General features: G+C 44.0%; 1 protein-coding gene across 17 annotated transcripts in view; it reads left to right on the forward strand.

Moving 5' to 3' along the window:
• Positions 1 to 18194, forward strand: part of SRGAP2 (SLIT-ROBO Rho GTPase activating protein 2) — a 222602-nt gene that overhangs the window by 154865 nt on the left and 49543 nt on the right. For 13 of the 17 annotated variants that reach the window (XR_004988751.2, XM_036442547.2, XM_036442550.2 and 10 more), the window contains exons 4-7: positions 1005 to 1067; positions 9025 to 9240; positions 9831 to 9959; positions 17191 to 17415. Coding sequence is in view for 16 of the 17 variants with exons in the window: in XM_036442547.2 (XP_036298440.1) it covers positions 1005 to 1067; positions 9025 to 9240; positions 9831 to 9959; positions 17191 to 17415 (633 nt within the window). In the remaining variant the exon portion in view is untranslated. The remainder of the gene's footprint in view (positions 1 to 1004; positions 1068 to 9024; positions 9241 to 9830; positions 9960 to 17190; positions 17416 to 18194) is intronic. The other 4 variants (XM_036442549.2, XM_036442551.2, XM_036442555.2 and 1 more) reach the window with 1 other exon arrangement.

Raw genomic sequence — 18194 nt, forward strand, 5'->3', positions numbered from 1 at the left:
ACATGCAAGACCTCTTTCTTTATTTGCTTGGGAGCTGAGCTGTGCCAAGGTGTGTTATTCCTTCTGGTAGAAGGGTATTGTTAATATCTGATTTTTAATAGAAAGGAACTAGAAGGAGCTGGTAGAAGATAAAACAATTGCTCCCCTTCTCAGTGACCCAGTGATGCCAATCAGTTTTATCCCCTGCTCTCTTGGGCTTGGTATAAAACACCAGTATAGAAGGTGTGGCTCTTCCTTTCTGTTTCCTCATTCTTCTCTATTTCTACTATTCTCTCTGTGTAGTTAGATGCCAGTTCTGGGTGGCAGCAACAAAAAAACCTGAGAGCCACCACTACTTGGGATAACCCAGTTGGCAACCCCTTAACATATATTACCAGAATCAAGTAACAGTTCAGCCAGTCTCACAATCAGTCTTTATTGAGGTACCACTGCCCTGAAAGTTTAAGATAGAGATAGAGCAAGTAAGAGGTCTAACTCCAAATAAAATAAAATAAAATAAAATAAAATAAAATAAAATAAAATAAAGAGATCTGACTCCTTCCTCTTTAAAGGATTCTGTTTAGTTAGGTACTTTGAAGTCCTTGGTTATATACTTCTTCCCATTTCATCCTATTTTACATCTTACTTTCCTCCACAATTCTCAGGAATGCTTGGCTACAAGTCTCCGAGAAAATTTGTTCCACTTAACAACAGTTGCTAGGTAGGATGTGGCTTTCAGACCTGTTCTTTGGGGACCAATTGAAAAACCAAAGGCTACAACCCATGTTCCCTTCACTCGATTGCCTTTGCTAGGCTATAGAAGGGGCACGTTTCATTTTATTAAAACTCTTTGAGTAATCTGACCATAATTGGATCTGATCGGAGTGGTTATCTGATTTACTGGATTAAATAATGGACCTTAATTGAGTCTGCGTTATTTGTAGAGCCAATGCTGCTCTTGCCTTTGTTGCTCCCTCCTTCTTCCTTCTGTTTCCCAATTGACCTTCATTCCTCTTTTCTTGCAGAGTAAAGAAGTCGGCCAGCAGCTCCAAGATGATTTGATGAAGGTCCTGAATGAGCTCTACTCGGTAAATCAGACGGGTTGCCTGGCTCTTTAACAGGCAGAGGGAGCAGCATTTGGCAGCTGTGGCCACAGTTGCATCAGCAACAGAACTGAGCTGAAGTTCAAGACAGTGCACAGTCCCCATTGGGGGTGCCTCCACCCATCTCATCTCTTTTGTCACACTCTTCTTTTCAAACCTGAATGAGCCAGAAACACTTTTTCTCAGCTGTACCAGCTAAGTCTGGCTTCATTTGGGGGATAATCACTAGAGAACAGCCAAGGCTTAGATCACCAGCACAACTGACCCCATTTGCAGCAAACCAGAGACCTCACATCTAAAGGCAAAACAACACAGCCTGCTTTGCGCTAGCAGTATGTGTGTGTTGGAAAGGATTTGTGGTTCAAGGGTTTGCATCAGTGCTCTAGAGTAGGGGTGTCGAACTCAATCAGAGAAGGGGCCAAAATCTAAAATCCAACCTAAATCGCGGGCCGAATGGTTTACTGAACAGTCATAAACTGTCATTGTGATGGAAACGCAGCGGAGTGCAGTGATGACAGCGCGGTGCGGGCCACATTGCAAGGCCTGGCAGGACGGATTTGGCCCACGGGCCTTGTATTTGACACATGTGCTCTAGAGGGAAGCATAGTCCTAAATGCCCATAATATGAGAGACCAGTTCAGGCCGAGAGAGCTTCGCATCTACTCTCTGGGGTTGTATAAAGGCCAAACCTCAGTAAAGAGGCAGGCTTCAGAGTTGGAGGGAAAAGCACAATCTGTCCTGAAGTGACTGGCGCTTGAGACACATGATGCCTGTGGCTGATGCGTGTTTCTTCATGCGCTGGGAGGTGGCGGTGGTTGTTTTTCCCCAGCCATGTTTCATTAATTATAATTAAAACAAACATGCACACCAAAGAAATTCCTGATGCCGTACAGGGAATATTTCAATTGTGTAGCTAAGGCCTTCCAGGGCCTCTCCTCTAGCTGAGCTGTGCCAGGCCTTTGTGTCATTCTCCAGGGTTACCCCATCCTGTTTTGGAAGTGAAACTGATTTCCTGTGTTTACTTGCTTAATTGCTATATTTCTCTCTCTCTCTTTGTCTCTCTGTCTCTCTCTCTCTTCCTTTCTTTTTTTCTGTATTCACAGGAAGACAGTCATGGTGACATGGATCACAGTCATTTGGGATCCGAGAATTCCATGTTCTTGATCCCAAAGTCTAGGTGTGGCCCTATTGTCATGGCAACGCTTAAGCAAGTAAACAGGGGAGTCATCAGACTTGCCTCTAGTGACGCTCAGTGTGTTTGGAATTTCTGCTCTGACGCTTTGGCTCTGAAGCCAAGTAGATAGAGAGTACCCTTTGGTTTAGCTCCAGGGTTTTCATTTCTCTCAAATGAAGTTAAGGCCTGTTAGAAATAGAAGTGTGTTGGCTTGAACCACTTTCAGACTGGATGGGTTTCCTGAACCCCCTTGTCTTTATAATGCTTTACTTCTGCTCTTTATTTTTAGAGCATCTTCTAGGCACCAAGGAGAGCTATTATTACTCCTCTCTCCTGCAAAGAATTCACTAAGATAGAAAATGACACATGTAATCATTCTATGAATCCTTCTCTTTTCCTATAAATATCTTGGGCCTTTGCAGTTCACTGTTTCTGGGGAGGAGTAGGTTGGATCACCAGCAAACCCGAGGCTAAATCAAATCCAGCGTGCCACCTTTGAGGTGCAACAGAGAAAGAACAGTGTCTGGGGATCTGTTAGTGTTACTCAGAGCCTAGATCTAACATGCTAAGATTTTTTAAAAATAATAAGTCACAGGGTATACTTTATATTGGAGTGAGGAAGGAAACCCTGGCCCTTGCTGTTCTGGTCTGAGGTGGCCAAGCTGGCAACCTCAGAGAACTGTGGTCTTGGGCACTTCACGCTGGCCACTGCATGGCCACAGACAACGCAGAGCATACAAACTTCCCACTGGTGCACAAACAGAACTGGCTGAGCATGGTATCCTCCACCATCAGGTGAATTGATATACACTCATAATCTATCCGGAACCACATAGAATTTTATATTTTTTGTTGTAGGCAATAGGAAGAGAAAAAAGGGAGGACACTGGAATGTTCCAGAGATGGCAGTGATTCTCTGGTACGATGATTCTCAAGGAAGGTGACTTTCCCCCCTCCAAGGGGACATTTGACAATCCTGCAGACAGCTTTGGTTGTCCCTCTGGAACGGAGGTGTGTTAGAGACCAGATGTGACTAAAATCCTATGAAGCACAGGACAGCCTCCCACAACAAAGAATTGTCTGCCCTAAAATATCAATAGTACCCAGATTGCAACACCCTGGTCTAGTGACTAGTCACTAGAGCCTCCTGAATTAGGCGATCCAGATTCTACCCAGTCTACCATTAGCTATATGATCTTGGGGGATGCTCTGTTACCCAGGTCTCCACATGCCATGTACTTGAATGCTATAGTGAAGGGTCAGATGAGTTTGCAGATTCTGAAGGCAATTAGAAAGTTCAGAGGATGGAATCATGAGTTGTTTCTTGTGAGTGAGATAAGCATAGGACTGATATGAATAAAGCACCATGGCATTAGGGTGGCAACTATCCTAATTTGTCTAGGACTGAAGGGCTTCCTGGGACATGAGACTGAACCCTTAGAAACCAGGCCCATTGGTCACCTAAATGCACAGTGAGTTCATCAGGTAGTAACCTGGGACCATTGTAGGCTGGATTTGGGAAGCTACTTGTTGAGTCTCTCTCTCTCTCTCTCTCTCTCTCTCTCTCTCTCTCTCTCTCTCTCTCTCTCTCTCTCTCTCTCTCTCTTTCTCTCCTTAAGAAGGGAACACAGATCTTCGGGAAGGCATGGAACGATCTCTTGTTTCAGTGAATCTGTAGGCAGCTTGTGTGAATGGGATAAAGGAAATCAAGGTTATAAGGAACCCATCATAGTGCTTTTCTTGCCTTGCATCTTCCTCTAATAGCCGGCCATAAGTACTTCTTTTTGGGAGGCTGTTACCCAAGGGTTGATAATTTAAGTACTTCTGAGTCTTGATGATCCAAGAGGAAGGGTCCAGGTGTTTCCAAATAAAGATGCCTTTGGTAGAGAGGCCCCGACTCCATAAGTGGCCAGCTGCCCCTCTATACCTTCCTCTTTCCTGTCTGAAGGGCCTTTGATTTCCCTGACTTGGCTTCTGTGCCAGGAACTGCTTCTCACAGCTGCTACTCAGAGAGCAATCCCAGTGAGCATTCTCCTGCAGGCACTCTCCCCTCCCCGCCCCCATAATGAACAAGCTGGCTAGTTTGTAGGCCCTGGCATACATAAGTGGTTTTCATTTTCTGGCTGATGATCCAGGAATGCCTTTGAAGTCAGAGCACACTACTTCCCATCCCAAAGAACTCTGGAACTCTCTGCCTCAGTTTACTCAGAGGCTGTATCTGGAAAGGCCAGGCAAGCTCTCCCAAGGAAGGAGTATGTGTGGGGACACTAAAGTCAATGGATAGGCTGAGTGGAAAGAGTCAAGGAAGCCCTAGAATTGAGAAAGAAAGAAGAGGTGTTGGGACATGGTGGGTATTGGTCACCAGAGGATGATGATTCTAAGTCCTCCTCCTGCTTATAGTCCCCTTGATTTGGTGCAGCAGCTGGTCTGCTAGGAGCCAGGACTGGTATTTAGCACCTGATAGCTCCCCAACTCCGCTTGATTGTGTCTCCAACTATAGGCCCTAGGTATAAAAAGACATGTAAGCGATGCCCCTGAACTCAAGGCACTTAGTTTTAATAGAAGAGACAAAAAATAGAGTAGGAAGTAAAATACATGTCTGCACAGAGGAGGGACATGAAGTCAGGCTACCTGGAGAGATTCTTAAATTGAATCTTAATTGCTAAGAGCTCTTTTATTGTTCCCTTTTTGTTGCATCTTGTTCTTCTTTCATGGTGCAATGTTTTTTCATTTCCCATTGATCTCTCTAGGGATGTTATTAATGATTTGTTTTTTAAAGTTTTTTCCCCTGTATGCTTTGTTTCCTCTACATTGGTTGTTTTGGTCTTTCATATTAGATATTTTTACTAAATGTCTGATAATTTTTGATTGCCTGCTTATATTTTACTTTTTATTTATTGATTTTAGAGAGAGAGGAAGGGGGAGAAAGAGAGGGAGAGAGGAAGAGAAAGAAAGAGAAAGAGAGGGAGGGAGGGAGGGAGGGAGGGAGGGAGGGAGGGAGGGAGGGAGAGAGAGAGAGAGAGAGAGAGAGAGAGAGAGAGAGAGAGAGAGAAAGAGATTAAGATTGTTGTTCCATTTATGTATGCATTCATTGTTTGATTATTGTATGTGCTCTGACTGGGGATCTAACCCACAACCTTAGCATATGGGATAACACTCTAACCAACTGAGCTACCTGGCCAGGGCTGCCTGCTTATATTAAAGTGAGGCAGTGAAAAGCTGGTTGAAGTTCTATGTCAACCTGGCCTTTACTGTAGAATGATCTGACTGGACTGTGTTTGGGGAAAGACCAGTATTTCTAGGTCTTTGATTTTGGATGGTCATATTCTCCAGACAAAGCTCTTCTATCTCCCAGTTGTTTGGGGACCAAGTTGTAAAGAGGCCTGGGCTATCTCAGCAGTCCTTTTAGAATTTTCAGTTGCTACTTCTGTTTAAGTTCAGTACTCCTATCTTCAGTGAGCCTGGGGTCCGAGTCCATGGTGCTGAGGCTGATCCTGAGAATATAAACCTCTCACCTTCCACTACAGGCGGGGAGGAGATGGGACCTAGGAGTCTAACTGTTCTCAGGCCTTTAATGGTTTTTCTTGTTATTATGTCTACCTTCATCTCAATGCCAGCAATTCCTCTTGCTAGCTTTTGTGATAGAAGTCTGGATGCTTCTTGGCTCTCTCTACTTCTGGTTTAGGGTCCAATAGGTCAGTTACTATTTGTCTTCCACTTTTATTCTTACAAATTTGCCTTAATTTTATACTAAAAATAATAATAACTCTTTTCTATTATTTTAGTGTGGCTTGGGGAGGGAGCAGAACTAAAGACAAACTCATTATTGTGTTTTTCAAAGTAAATTCTCTTTGCAGAACTGAGGATGTAGACTTCTTGAATTTTTTCCCTAGTTTGTATTTGTCCCACTGCATATAAATATATTTCTCCAAGTCCTCTCTCTCCTGTTATTTTGACATCACTTATACTGAGGTAGCCTTTGGATACCTCAGTTTTCCTTTGACTTGTAGGAAATGATACTTCTCTCCTCTTTCAATAGAAGAGGGATTCAGTGTCATTAGATCATTTGGGCAACAACATTGATTATAAAACTACCACTGTCTACATATTTCCCAACTTTGGAGAAGAGGAAAAAACACAAAAATGGTGCTTACCCTTAGGAATTTATAGTTTTTTAGATGAGATAGTGTTTTTAGTTTTTATTTTGTGAGAGTTCTTTTTTTTCTTTATCTTTTTTTCTTTTTAAAATATATTTTATTGATTTTTTTACAGAGAGGAAGAGAGAGGGACAGAGAGTTAGAAACATCGATGAGAGAGAATCATCGATCAGCTGCCTCTTGCATACCTCCTACTGGGAATGTGCCCACAACCAAGGTACATACCCTTGACCGGACTCGAACTTGGGACCTTTTAGTCCACAGGCCAACGCTCTATCCACTGAGCCAAACTGGTTTCGGCTTGTGAGAGTTCTTAAGTTCTTTAGGGGAAAGGAGCAAAATAAGTAGTTAATTTTTATTCCTTCACACGTTGTCTTGTTGGCACTATTCCTTTGAGCTCTTTATTGTCTCTCTTGTTTATTGATAGTGTTTCCTAATTAATTATTATGCATCTTCATGAAATAGAATAACAGTTTCTTAGAAATCATTCATTTTTGACTACCCACTCAAGATTTTAAATCCCTTGGTCATATTCAGGTGAAAAAAGAGAAAAAGGAACCTCCTGTCTACCCTTCATCACCCCGGAGACCAGATACCTCTTTCTCACTTCATAGTCAATCTGGAAATCTGATGGACCACTTAAATTACTTAGAAAGGTTTTTAATGCTCTCGATACTAAATATCATTTCTCCTGTGTAGAGAATATACAGAGATCTTATACTTATGGGAAATGATGTCAGGTTCAAAATAAGGTGATTTAAAACATTCTGCATCCAAAATGAGACATTATTTATACTCTAATGTACTCTGATTTTGTAAGTGTCCCAATATTCTTTATTCCTTCCTCTATCACCAGCTGATCCTAAGATATTAGTTTACTCACAAAGTGCCTCTAACCCAGGATTTGTCAACCTCAGCTCTATGGGCATTTTGGGCCAGTAATTATTTGTTGTGGGGGGCTGTCCTGTATATAGGGTGTTTAGTAGCATCCCTGGCTTCTACCTACTTGATGCCAGTAGCAAGCTCCAAGTTGTGACAATAAAAAGTGTCTCCAGACAGTACCGAATGCCCCTGTGGACCAAATTAGTCTGTGTGTGAGGCCACTGATCTTTCTCAAGTCTATAAATGAAACCAGTTTCCCTTTTCAAGCCTCTCTTGACTAAACTTAACCTTTCCTTCCAATAAGTCCAGCTCTGGTCCCTCGCAGAGGAGACACTGCTGCTTAGTGACTAAGACTGTGGACTTAATGGCCTGACAACCTGGGTTTAAATCCTGACTCTGCCATTCACTGGCTGTGTGACCTTGGATGTGAGAGTTAATCTCTTTACAGCTCAGTTTTCTCATCTCTAAAAGTGGAAATAAGGACATGTCTTTCACAGAGTTGTTGAGAGGACTAAATGAAGTGATGTACATAAAGCTCCTGACACACAGCATGTGCTAAGGGGTAGAAATAAAACACAAGTCCTTAGCTTCCTGGCTGCTTAGTTGAGAAAAGGCATTGGACTCCCAGACAGTTGCTTTGATGGAAAATTGGAAAATCGTATCCCTCTCCTTTGATACTACTTCCTTCCTGTGGCAACTCCAGTTTCACTTGATGTGGATTTTATTCCTTCTCAGGCTCTTCCCTGATTTATTGTGCAGGTTTACAGGCTTCATCGAATTTTTGTCTAGGTCACAGGATCGTTTCAGGGATGAAATGAGAAAATGTGTGTGTAGCATTTGGCACCAAGTCAGGAATATACTAAGTGCTCAGGAAATGATAGCTGCCACTGCTATTGCTGCCGCTTTTCTAATTCCTGTGAGAGAGGGTGTTTGATTTGTGGAAAGCAGACCAGCCCTGGCCGGTGTTTCTCAGTGGTTAGAGCATTGGCCCCCACACCCAAGGGTTGCAGGTTCAATGCCAGTGAAGGGCTTGTACCTGGGTTGCAGGTTCAATCCTGCCCTTAGTTGCGGGAGTAGGAGGGTAGGCAGGAGGTAATAGCTCTGTGTATGTCTCTCACATCAGTGTTTCTCTCCTGCCCTCCACTCCCTTCTACTCTCTCTAAAAATCAGTGGGAAAAATATCCTCAGATGAGGATTAACCAAAAAAAAAAAAAAAAGCAGACAAGATAGATCCCCAGGATACCAGGCTAGGAGCCTTTCTTCCTCCCCCATTTTATATCTGAAATGTCCAAAAAGTATAGGTTACTCCATAGGCTGTGCTACCCTCTTCAGGGTTTCTACCCAGGCTTTGCTCTGGGGTCTGAGTGGTGGTGTTGTTTCCTATCTACTTGGCCTTGTGAGATGACTAAGGGATAGAAATTACTTGGCCACTATAAAAGAGTAATGAGGACAAACAATAAACACAAATAAATAATACATGGTGGAAGACAAGAAGTCATTTTAATAATAAGGCATGTTGGCTCAGTTCAAATCCTGCTTTCCTGTGCTTTAGAGTGGTCTTTAATAAATAATATTAAAATCCACTCCAAACACCTAAGAATTTTTCCCTTGGGGCCATGAAGACATTGCTTCGTGAGAGAGAGGTCCGGCTAGGCCTGTTAGTTTGTAAGGCAGAGAATTGACCCTATTGGTTTGACCTCTGGGGTGGGGTCTGGGGGATGTCTTGCAGGTCATGAAGACATATCACATGTACAATGCCGACAGCATCAGTGCTCAGAGCAAGCTAAAGGAGGCAGAGAAGCAGGAGGAGAAGCAGATTGGCAAATCGGTAAAGCAGGAGGACCGGCAGACCCCACGCTCCCCTGACTCCTCGTCCAACATCCGCATTGAGGAGAAACACGTCCGGAGGAGCTCAGTGAAGAAGATTGAGAAGATGAAAGAGAAGGTGCGTGTACCCCAGCAGTGCTAGGGGCTAGGGAGGCACATTCTGGAAGTCAGGACTAATCTGAATCTCCCAGTAGGCACAGAGCGGAACAAGGAAGCTCTAGGTTCTTTTAGTGCCTAATGACCCAAAGTTTATCCTTGATGTCTGCCCAGAAGGATCTGGGATCTGGGAGGACCTGGGCTTGTGGGCTCCTGGTTTTTCCCCTGTAGCAGATAAACAAGACATACAGTCACCTTTCCCAAGCCTGGAAGGGGACCATAGACCTAGGGTTTGGCTTCAGGTGTCAGCTGCTCAGCTGTGGATGTAATGGCACCTCCTTCAAGGTAGCTGTGCGAGGATGGAGAATGGTATTTGCAGATAGAATCTAAGTGGGACACGCATCTAAAGTAGGGAGCCTCATTAACCTTTCCTGAATTGATTTACATTGTGCCCTTGAATCTCATTAAACAGAATTAGAACCCAATTTAAGGAAGATGCGCATAGGGAGTAGCAGCACAATTGTGGTTCTTGAATGTACTGTACTTTCGTCTTTTAGAGAACAGACTCCTCTTTTTCAAAAAAGTAAAATTGAGCTTTCGTTCCCTTTTCAGCGCCAAGCCAAGTACACGGAGAATAAGCTGAAGGCCATTAAAGCCCGGAATGAGTACTTACTGGCTTTGGAGGCAACCAATGCGTCTGTTTTCAAGTACTACATCCACGACCTGTCTGACCTTATTGATGTAAGTACTGAAAGCTGGGGCTCCAGGGTGCCTCTTTCCTGGTTTCGGAGATCTGGGCAGGCGTCCCCGGTTCTATTGCTCAGGCATCTAAGAGATTTTTAGAACAATCATAAAGAAAGTAGCTATGATCCATTCGGGGCTTGCCATGCACCCGGTACCAGGTGAAGCACTTTACACTACCTCCCCTTCAGTTCTCATCAGTATCCTTGGAGCAAGATTATCATCTCCGTTGTTACAGGTTAAATCCACAGAGTTCAGATCACTCACCCAGACTTGGCTAATAAGTGGCAGAGGCAAAATGTGTACCTAGGTCTGATCACTAACCCATGCTCTTAAACACTGCACTTCTGTCTCCCTTAAATCAGCTACTTGCACGTAGAAGTGAGTGGCAAGAGCAAAAGCATTAGAATGCCATACCTTACGTTTATAACTAATGTTTCTCAGTCTTATCTCATTTGATTGTCAGATGGAATCAGCTTTACTATCTTCAGTTTGGCAGGCGAGAATTCTAGCACCGAACCGCCCATGCACCAACCTATCTTCATTTTGTAGATAAGGAATGGAGGGGTTAAGAGGTTTACCTACCAAAGGTTCGCTGTGAATTTAGGTCCTGGTAGGAAGGTATTCAGATGTCCCTGACATCTGGCTCGTACCTCTTGCTATGTGGCACCAAGACATTGAGAGAAGCTGGATAGTAGGCACATGTGTTTGGCATGGGGCAGGCAGCAGGGTCAAGTTTTTTGACTTTGGCCTTATGGGTCAGCCTTGTTCTCCTGCTGCTTTCCCTCAAACCTTGTAGTGGGTGAGCCTTGCAATTCCTTCTACCTGCAGACTCCAATCGGACCCAATTCCTAAACCAGTACTGACGGAAGCTGCTTAAGTGTACTGTACACCGTTTCTCACTTCTCCCTCCAGTCATTAGAGGGCGGGGCCTGGACCCGGCTGACTTAGCATCAGCAGCCCAGTCTCCAGGGCTTCAGGCAGGTCCTAGCCAGTCTCCTTCCTGAGGCCTGAGGTTTGCCTCTTGCTGGCAGTGGGTAGCAGCTGGGCTTGCAAGCTCTGGCCAGACCTCTCATACTTGCCTTCCTGCCTTGGTTTCTCCACAGACAAACCTGCCACACTTTACAATATCATGTGAGGTTCTGGTCTAAGATTTGCCTAACTTGCTGGATTCTTTGGAGCTATTTTAGAACTAAGCTTTCTTTCCCCATCCCATTCTGGCAAACTGAAGAATTAGAGTAGGTCATTGGTACTTAAACCTGATGGCACGTCAGAGTTGCTAGGGGAACTTTTCTAAAACACGGATTCCTGTCTTTTGACCCAGGGATTTTTCAGCCCCTTCATGCCCTGGGTGCCTTTGTCCTCCTGGGTAAGTGGAGCTCTGGTTGCTGTTCAGGTGCCTCTTTGTTCTCCCTGCTTGTTGATGCCAATCGGAACACTGTCCTTCAATGGAGGTCAGAGCCCTAAACAGGATCCTTTCTCCTCCTCAGGGGAACAGCTCCTCGCTGGGAGAGAGGCCTGTTCTCAGCGTGAGGATGAGAATCACTTCTTTCTTATGCTCACTGTCTGCTGCTTATCTCACACCTGGCCAGTCAGACTGCCCGTCCACTCTTCTCCCGTTCTGTCCTTTTCTTTTACCCCAGGGCAGCTTTGTCAGTCATAACCATGGCAATCCATGATCCTCCAGGAGATGTTAGTAGGTGTTTTATTTTTAAAAATACATATTTTGATTATTTTACAGAGAAGGATAGAGAGTTAGAAACATCGATGAGAAAGAGTCATCGATCAGCTGCCTCCTACACACTCCCCACTGGGTATGTGCCCACAACCAAGGTGCATGCCCTTAACTGGAATCGAACCTGGGACTCTTGAGTCTGCAGGCCGACACTGAGCCAAATTGGTTAGGGCAGTAGGTGTTTTAACATCAACCTAAGGAGCAAGCTATTTTGTACTTTAGACTCCTCATTAAATACATATTTTAAGAGCTTGTCTTCACAGAATGCCACAAGAAACATCATGGGAAAGAAGCCTGCCAGCCTCCTTAGTACTAAGCTAGGGCATGGGTCTGGGTTACTGTGAGCTAGTCCAGGGTGCTAGCATGCCAGGCCACACAGGTACTACAGTTGCTCTTGTTTTATTTTGTTTGATGTTGGTTTGCTTTGTTTTTTTCTTGAGGTGAGAACAGATTAATTACTCTTTAAGAAAGGCCGATAACATTTTTCTGCTTTATAATTGTTTGGCGAATGTTTATTTGAGATGAGGCTTTGTGCTCAGCAGTAGGCATACAAAAGGGAATAAAATAGTTTTTGTTTTAGAGGTATTCTTAGACATAGAAATAGATAGTGTCTATGCAGTGGGCTCACTGCCACACTAGAGGACAGTATTTTTCAAACCTTCGGTCACCATCCATTAGGGAGTCATACAATCACTTTCATGAGTTGACTTATTTGTTTGTTTTTTTATTTATTTAATGATTAAACCAGACTGGAATAGAATAAGAAAGAAAATATCAAGGTATGTTGAAGTAGTAAAGTTATGTTTTATTTGGTGAAACTGTTATGTTAGATAAGTATATATGCTTGCACACCCATGAATGTGTGTTTGTGTGTGAGATGATATAAGATATTTCTCACTGTGAGCTAGAGATCAAAAAGTTTGGGAGTCGCTGCGCTAATAACAGAGGAAGATCTCTTAGTCTTCTCTCTAAGTTTGTGAGGGCAGGAGCCAAGTCTTCTCTTTACATTAATACTCACATACATAGTACATACATGCAGAGCTTAATACTTAGCTGAGTGCATAGTTTATTCATTGAAGGAAGAAAGGAATAGAAGGAGAAAGAAGATGATGATTTCCTAGCCAAGATTTTTTTTTTCCTTTTTGTGCTTTTTAATAACGTTTTGAGATACAATGTACATACAATAACAACTTCAGTGTTATAGTTTCAAGATAAATTCATACACTCTTGTAACCCAATCTCTATCAAGATATAGAATATTTCCATCACCTTACAAAGTTCCTCTTTTCCCAGTCAATTCCCCCTCCCTGCGGCCACCACTGCTCTGAGTTCTTTCACCATAAATTAGTTTAACCTATTTTAGACTTCACAAAATGGGGTGGTAGAGTAGATGCTTTTTTATAGCTGGCTTCTTTTGCCCAGCATGAGGTTTTGAGCACCATCTACGTTACTGCATGTGTCAGTACTTCCTATTTCTCGCTGCTCTTTGCAATAAAAATGGCCAAAAGGATGCTTTGGCAATGAACCTGCAGGAGTGAGTGGGGAGCCTGGGTCCGATGGCATCCTGTTCTAGGCAATATCCAGAACTCGCTTTAAGATATGGGATGCGTCTCATTCCAGTCTGTGCCCTCTGTGTGATGCCTCCTTCCTACCGGGTTGAAACTCAGTGTGTACTGCAGACAGTAGGGATGAGAAAAGTTCTTCTTGTTGATGTCAGTACATTGGCACAAGGACTAGCCCTTGCCTTCTTTTTATAATATAGTAGAAAATTTAAACTCTGACTGTAGTCATCCATGTGAGGCATCTGACACACAGCAGAAAAACTCAACTTAGGCCAAAAGGACATTTATTCTGAGCTGATTTGATGGAGTCTAAGAACTATAGGCTCGTTGGAATGTGTTGTTCCTCCCCCCTACTCCTGTGGCTCTGTCACTCCAGGAGCAGATGGATAAATGAAGAACAGCCCATTGTTCTCTTGCATAGCTGGAGTGTTGCGCATGCTATGTTCATCGGTGGAGAATCTGTGGCATCGTGTACACCCAAGTCAGACATGAGGGAACCCAGCTTTCTGGACCGGAAAGTTTATGAAGGGCAGTTATTTTTCTCTTCTGTGTGAGCTTGAAGTGGGTGTTGTTATACCCACTTTTTTTTCCTAGGCCTTCTCTAGAGTCTCAGGGTGAGGGTTTCAACTGGTAAAGGGTTAATGAGCTGTCAGCTCAGGTCATCACACATCTGGATGGGCTATCATTAAATTTTTATAAATAAAAAATTGATTTCCCCTGGGAAAGTTTCATCAAACATTTATATAACCCAGAAATGGCCAAGGGAGCCCAGCTTGGTACAGAATCCATCAGAAACCATGGAGAGCATGTTTTGTTCCCACTGTGAGCAAAATGATGTCTGCTTTGAATCACTGGGATTCCCCTAGTACTCGTGAAATACAGAGTGAGGCAAAGGTAGATTTTCAGTTGTTCGTATGGAAAAGAATATATGAACTGTGTTTCGTGTACTCAGAATTGTAAACCTACTTTTGCTTCACTCTGTATTCAAATCTCATTACCTCACCTTGCCAGAAATTGCTTCTTTGCTAATAATGCCTCTGTTTCCAGCTGTCCCCTTGCAGATTTGTAGATAGCAAGGCTCTGGAAAACCTATTTTGCACCTCCCTGGTTAGCTGAAAGGGTATGTTGTGAGTCAGACCCCCGACTCACTGGCACACAGAAGCTATAGAACACTTATATAATAGAGGCAGTGGACCATCCCAAGCAAGTGCCCTGCCCTCCATGGGCCATGTAGGGTGAACAGCACAAAAGGCTTCAGTGGCTCCATCTACCACTTGACTTACATTCATATGCTGCCTAACTGGGTGATTTTCTGAGAGCTTGGGATCTTGGCTTCAGTCAATCCACTGATGTTTATTAAATGCCTACCAGGAGCAAGGCCTAATGGTGAGGGATTGAAAAATGAAGTAAGACACTGGCCAAGCCCTCTTTGAATCTTGCCTTCTGGTGGGGGTGATACGAAATGGCAAGTCACAGAGTGAGGAAGTGTATTCTGTGTCACATGAGGGCTGCTGATGAGTGTGGTTTTGAGGGGAGGCCAAGGTCAGTACATGCCAGGGTTGCAGGGCTGTCTGGCTTCCCAGAGGCTGGGAATTTCATTTGGATCTCAAAGATTGGGTCCAATTGCAATGGGTGAGAGGAGTGGGAAACATTTCAAGAAGAGAAAATGCTAGGAGCTGAAGCATAGACGTAGTGAATTTGGGGATATTGATGACTGGTGTTTAAATGTCTGCATAGTGTCATATATATATATATATATATATATATATATATATATATATATACATATATATATATATATATATATATATATATATATATATATATGTATGTATATGTATATTGCCTGTTATTAGCCTCACAACAACCTATAAGACTGCTATTTTCCCTGATTGAGGTTTAGAGAGCTTAAGTAGCTTGCTCATAGTCATACAGCTGAATTGAGGTCTATGGTTTTTCCAACATGTTACCCTAAACAGAGAATGTGTCATTGGATTAGAGCAGAGTGGTTTGAAGAAAAAGCTAGAGGGGGGTGATGTTAGATGGTCAGACTAAAGAGATTACAACTTGTTTTGGCTATTGATCTTACTCAAGTTGTTTAACTCCACTTTGTAAATAGAGGCATTTTAAAATTTTCCAACTGAGGAAGGTGGTCTTGAATTTAAGGGGTAAAAAAGAGCTATTCTAGGCTCTTCAGCAGGAGAGGGAAGCAGGTAGCACTGGTGTAAAAGGATAAGTGTCTGAATTAGGATAGAGGTGGTGAGAATGGAGAGAAAAGGAGGCTAGTAAAACCTTGTAATGTTTATGAAGGGCACCCTGCCTCCCCCTACATTCTCTTCTGCACTAAAAACCTTCACCCCCACCCTCACTCCCAAAGCACACACTTGCTCAGCCCTGTGGGTAGTGTCGCTTTTGTTCATTAGCCTTACAGACCTAAGGAGGGCTTGCAGGCGGAAGGGCAGCCCGGCTAGAGTAGCAGGTCTCCCAGAGGAGGAAGGCTCCTGCACGTGCAGCCTCCCAATCAGCCGCTTTTGTCTAGCTTCCATTTGTTCTTCCCTCTCAGCTGATTTAATGTCTTTCCGTCTCTAGTTGAGCTGTAACTGCTGTTCTTCCACTGCAGCCAGGCACCTGCCAGAGCCTGTTGGCACTGGACCCAGAGCCCAGCCTGACAGGCACTCTGTCGCTGAGCTTCTTGTCAGATGCTGGGAGGAGGAGGCAGATCACATGCTTTTTCTTCCCCAGTAGCGGCTGCTCCCGGTGTGATAGTGATGAAGGGGATGAAGGGGCAAGGCTGGAACGAGTTGATTTGATGCCTGCTTGTGGAATGCAATGGCAGTCAGGCAGATGGTCTTACTCTGTTCGTGATTCTCCTCCGACGTGTCTTCTTGGGTTTTGGATCTCAAAGATGCTTACAAAATATGGGGATAATGGACAATCAAGCAGTTGGGATTGCTGGGTCCCTTGGGAGGGATGGGGAAGAATGTCATAGAGTTACAGAATGCTGTTGCTGAAGAGGGACTTAGGGATTGTATTTTGTCACGTGTTTTCAGACTTTTTCTCTAGCAGGAGAGTTCTTTCTTCAAACCAGACCTTACAAAGAATGTCAATTTATTCAATAGAACAAAGAGCAGAGTTGGTTTGGTTGAAGCAGGTATAGGAGGTTCCAAGTCCTACTAGTTGGGCTGCCCTTTTACTGCTTCTCAAGGGCAGCCTGAGAAGGTTCTGGCACAGAACCACAGAGCTCCGGTCTACAGCTTGAAAACCACTGACCTGGCAAACTGTTCATTTTACAGTTGAGGAAACAGGTCTGGGGATGGGAGTGGCTTTTCCAAGGTTACTGGCTTACTATCCAGTACTTCTTTAATGCTGTTGTCTCAGTCATGCCTTTTTTATTTTGCTTTAGAAAATCCGATTATTTTAACATGAATTTTCTCACTAAGGCTTATATTTAGAAATTTTGGGTCTGGTAAGTGCTATTTCTATAGGGCAGGAACATTAGTGCTGAAATTTTTGTCTGCAGCTTAAGGCCTATTCTAGAATGTTGGGAGTTGTTGGGGGTGATCACCGACAGAGTCAGGCCCCCAGTCCTCCTACCTCGAGCTCTGAGTTTGTGTAATTAACTGTTCTTGCAACACTTCTGACTTCTGGACTCTGAGTGTGGAAATGGCCTGGCTTGGTTGGTATGTACTGACTTAACCACAGTAACCCTCAGGGAGTGGCAGGCTATATTTTTGTTATTGAATTTTGTTATAATGGTATCCCCAGAGAAATCTGAAAATAGGAGAGGATTCCCTTTAACTCTTAACTCTTCTCATGTTTACTGAATAGCACTGTACCAGTGCATGATTTGATCATCTTATTTTGTCCAAATGACTTCTCTTCTGAGCTCCTCACAGTCCTCTAAGGGTCTGCTCATGTTCTCTCCTCTCCACAGCAGTGTTGTGACTTAGGCTACCACGCTAGCCTGAACCGGGCACTGCGCACCTTCCTCTCGGCTGAGTTGAACCTGGAGCAGTCGAAGCACGAGGGTCTGGATGCCATCGAGAATGCCGTCGAAAACCTGGATGCCACCAGTGACAAGCAGCGCCTCATGGAGATGTACAACAATGTCTTCTGCCCACCTATGAAGTTTGAGTTCCAGCCCCACATGGGGGACATGGTGAGGTTCTCCTCCCCTCACTTATTTGAATCTAGATTCACATCACCAAGCCACATTATTCTGGGGAGAGTAAGGCCTGGCCTTCCCGTCAGGTGAAGGAGGCACACTCCACTCATTCAGCAAACAGCTACTGAGTGCCTACTGTCCACTAAGCTTGACCATAGAGGTTGGGAATTAGAGCCTTCGGGGGCTTATAGGAGTTGAGAGAGAATTAGAAATATGCGTAGGGTTGGGCACCCAAAGGGATGAGAAGGAGCAGAGGAGTGGAAGGCAGCAGGTGTGTTCTGAAAACTGCTACCAGTTTGGTAATGGTGAAAGGAAGAGGGAGAGGGGAGTCCAAGTAGTGAGGTTGGAAGAAGTGAGAGCTGAGATGGGCCAGATACCAATGGCTTTGTGGGGAGGGAAGGCTAAGAGAGGAATAATGTGCTCTTCTGTCATCTGGCAGAGTTCTGAAGGATTTTATTCTCCTAGGGTTAGAAGATTGCAATAAAAGAGGTCGTTTTACTTGGGTATTGGACAAAAAAGCATGGGCACCTACAGAGAGGACAGGAGCTGTGATGTCATCCAGGAGGCTGTGCTGGTTGCCCAGGCAGGGGAGGCTGTGCTGGGGCCCTGTTCTGGACTTTTTACCTTCAGTGACTGAAACAAGAAGGGCTTAAGTAAACAAAAGCGAGAGGGAAGAGAAGCTTCTTGGCTTCAATCACTGTGGATGTTTCGGTTCCAGTTCTGGTGTTGTGCCCACAAATGAGTAAATCTTATCCCTGTGGGTAGGAGCCACC

The sequence above is a fragment of the Pipistrellus kuhlii genome, unplaced genomic scaffold (assembly GCF_014108245.1).
Source record: "Pipistrellus kuhlii isolate mPipKuh1 unplaced genomic scaffold, mPipKuh1.p scaffold_m20_p_18, whole genome shotgun sequence".
Lineage (NCBI taxonomy): Eukaryota > Metazoa > Chordata > Mammalia > Chiroptera > Vespertilionidae > Pipistrellus > Pipistrellus kuhlii.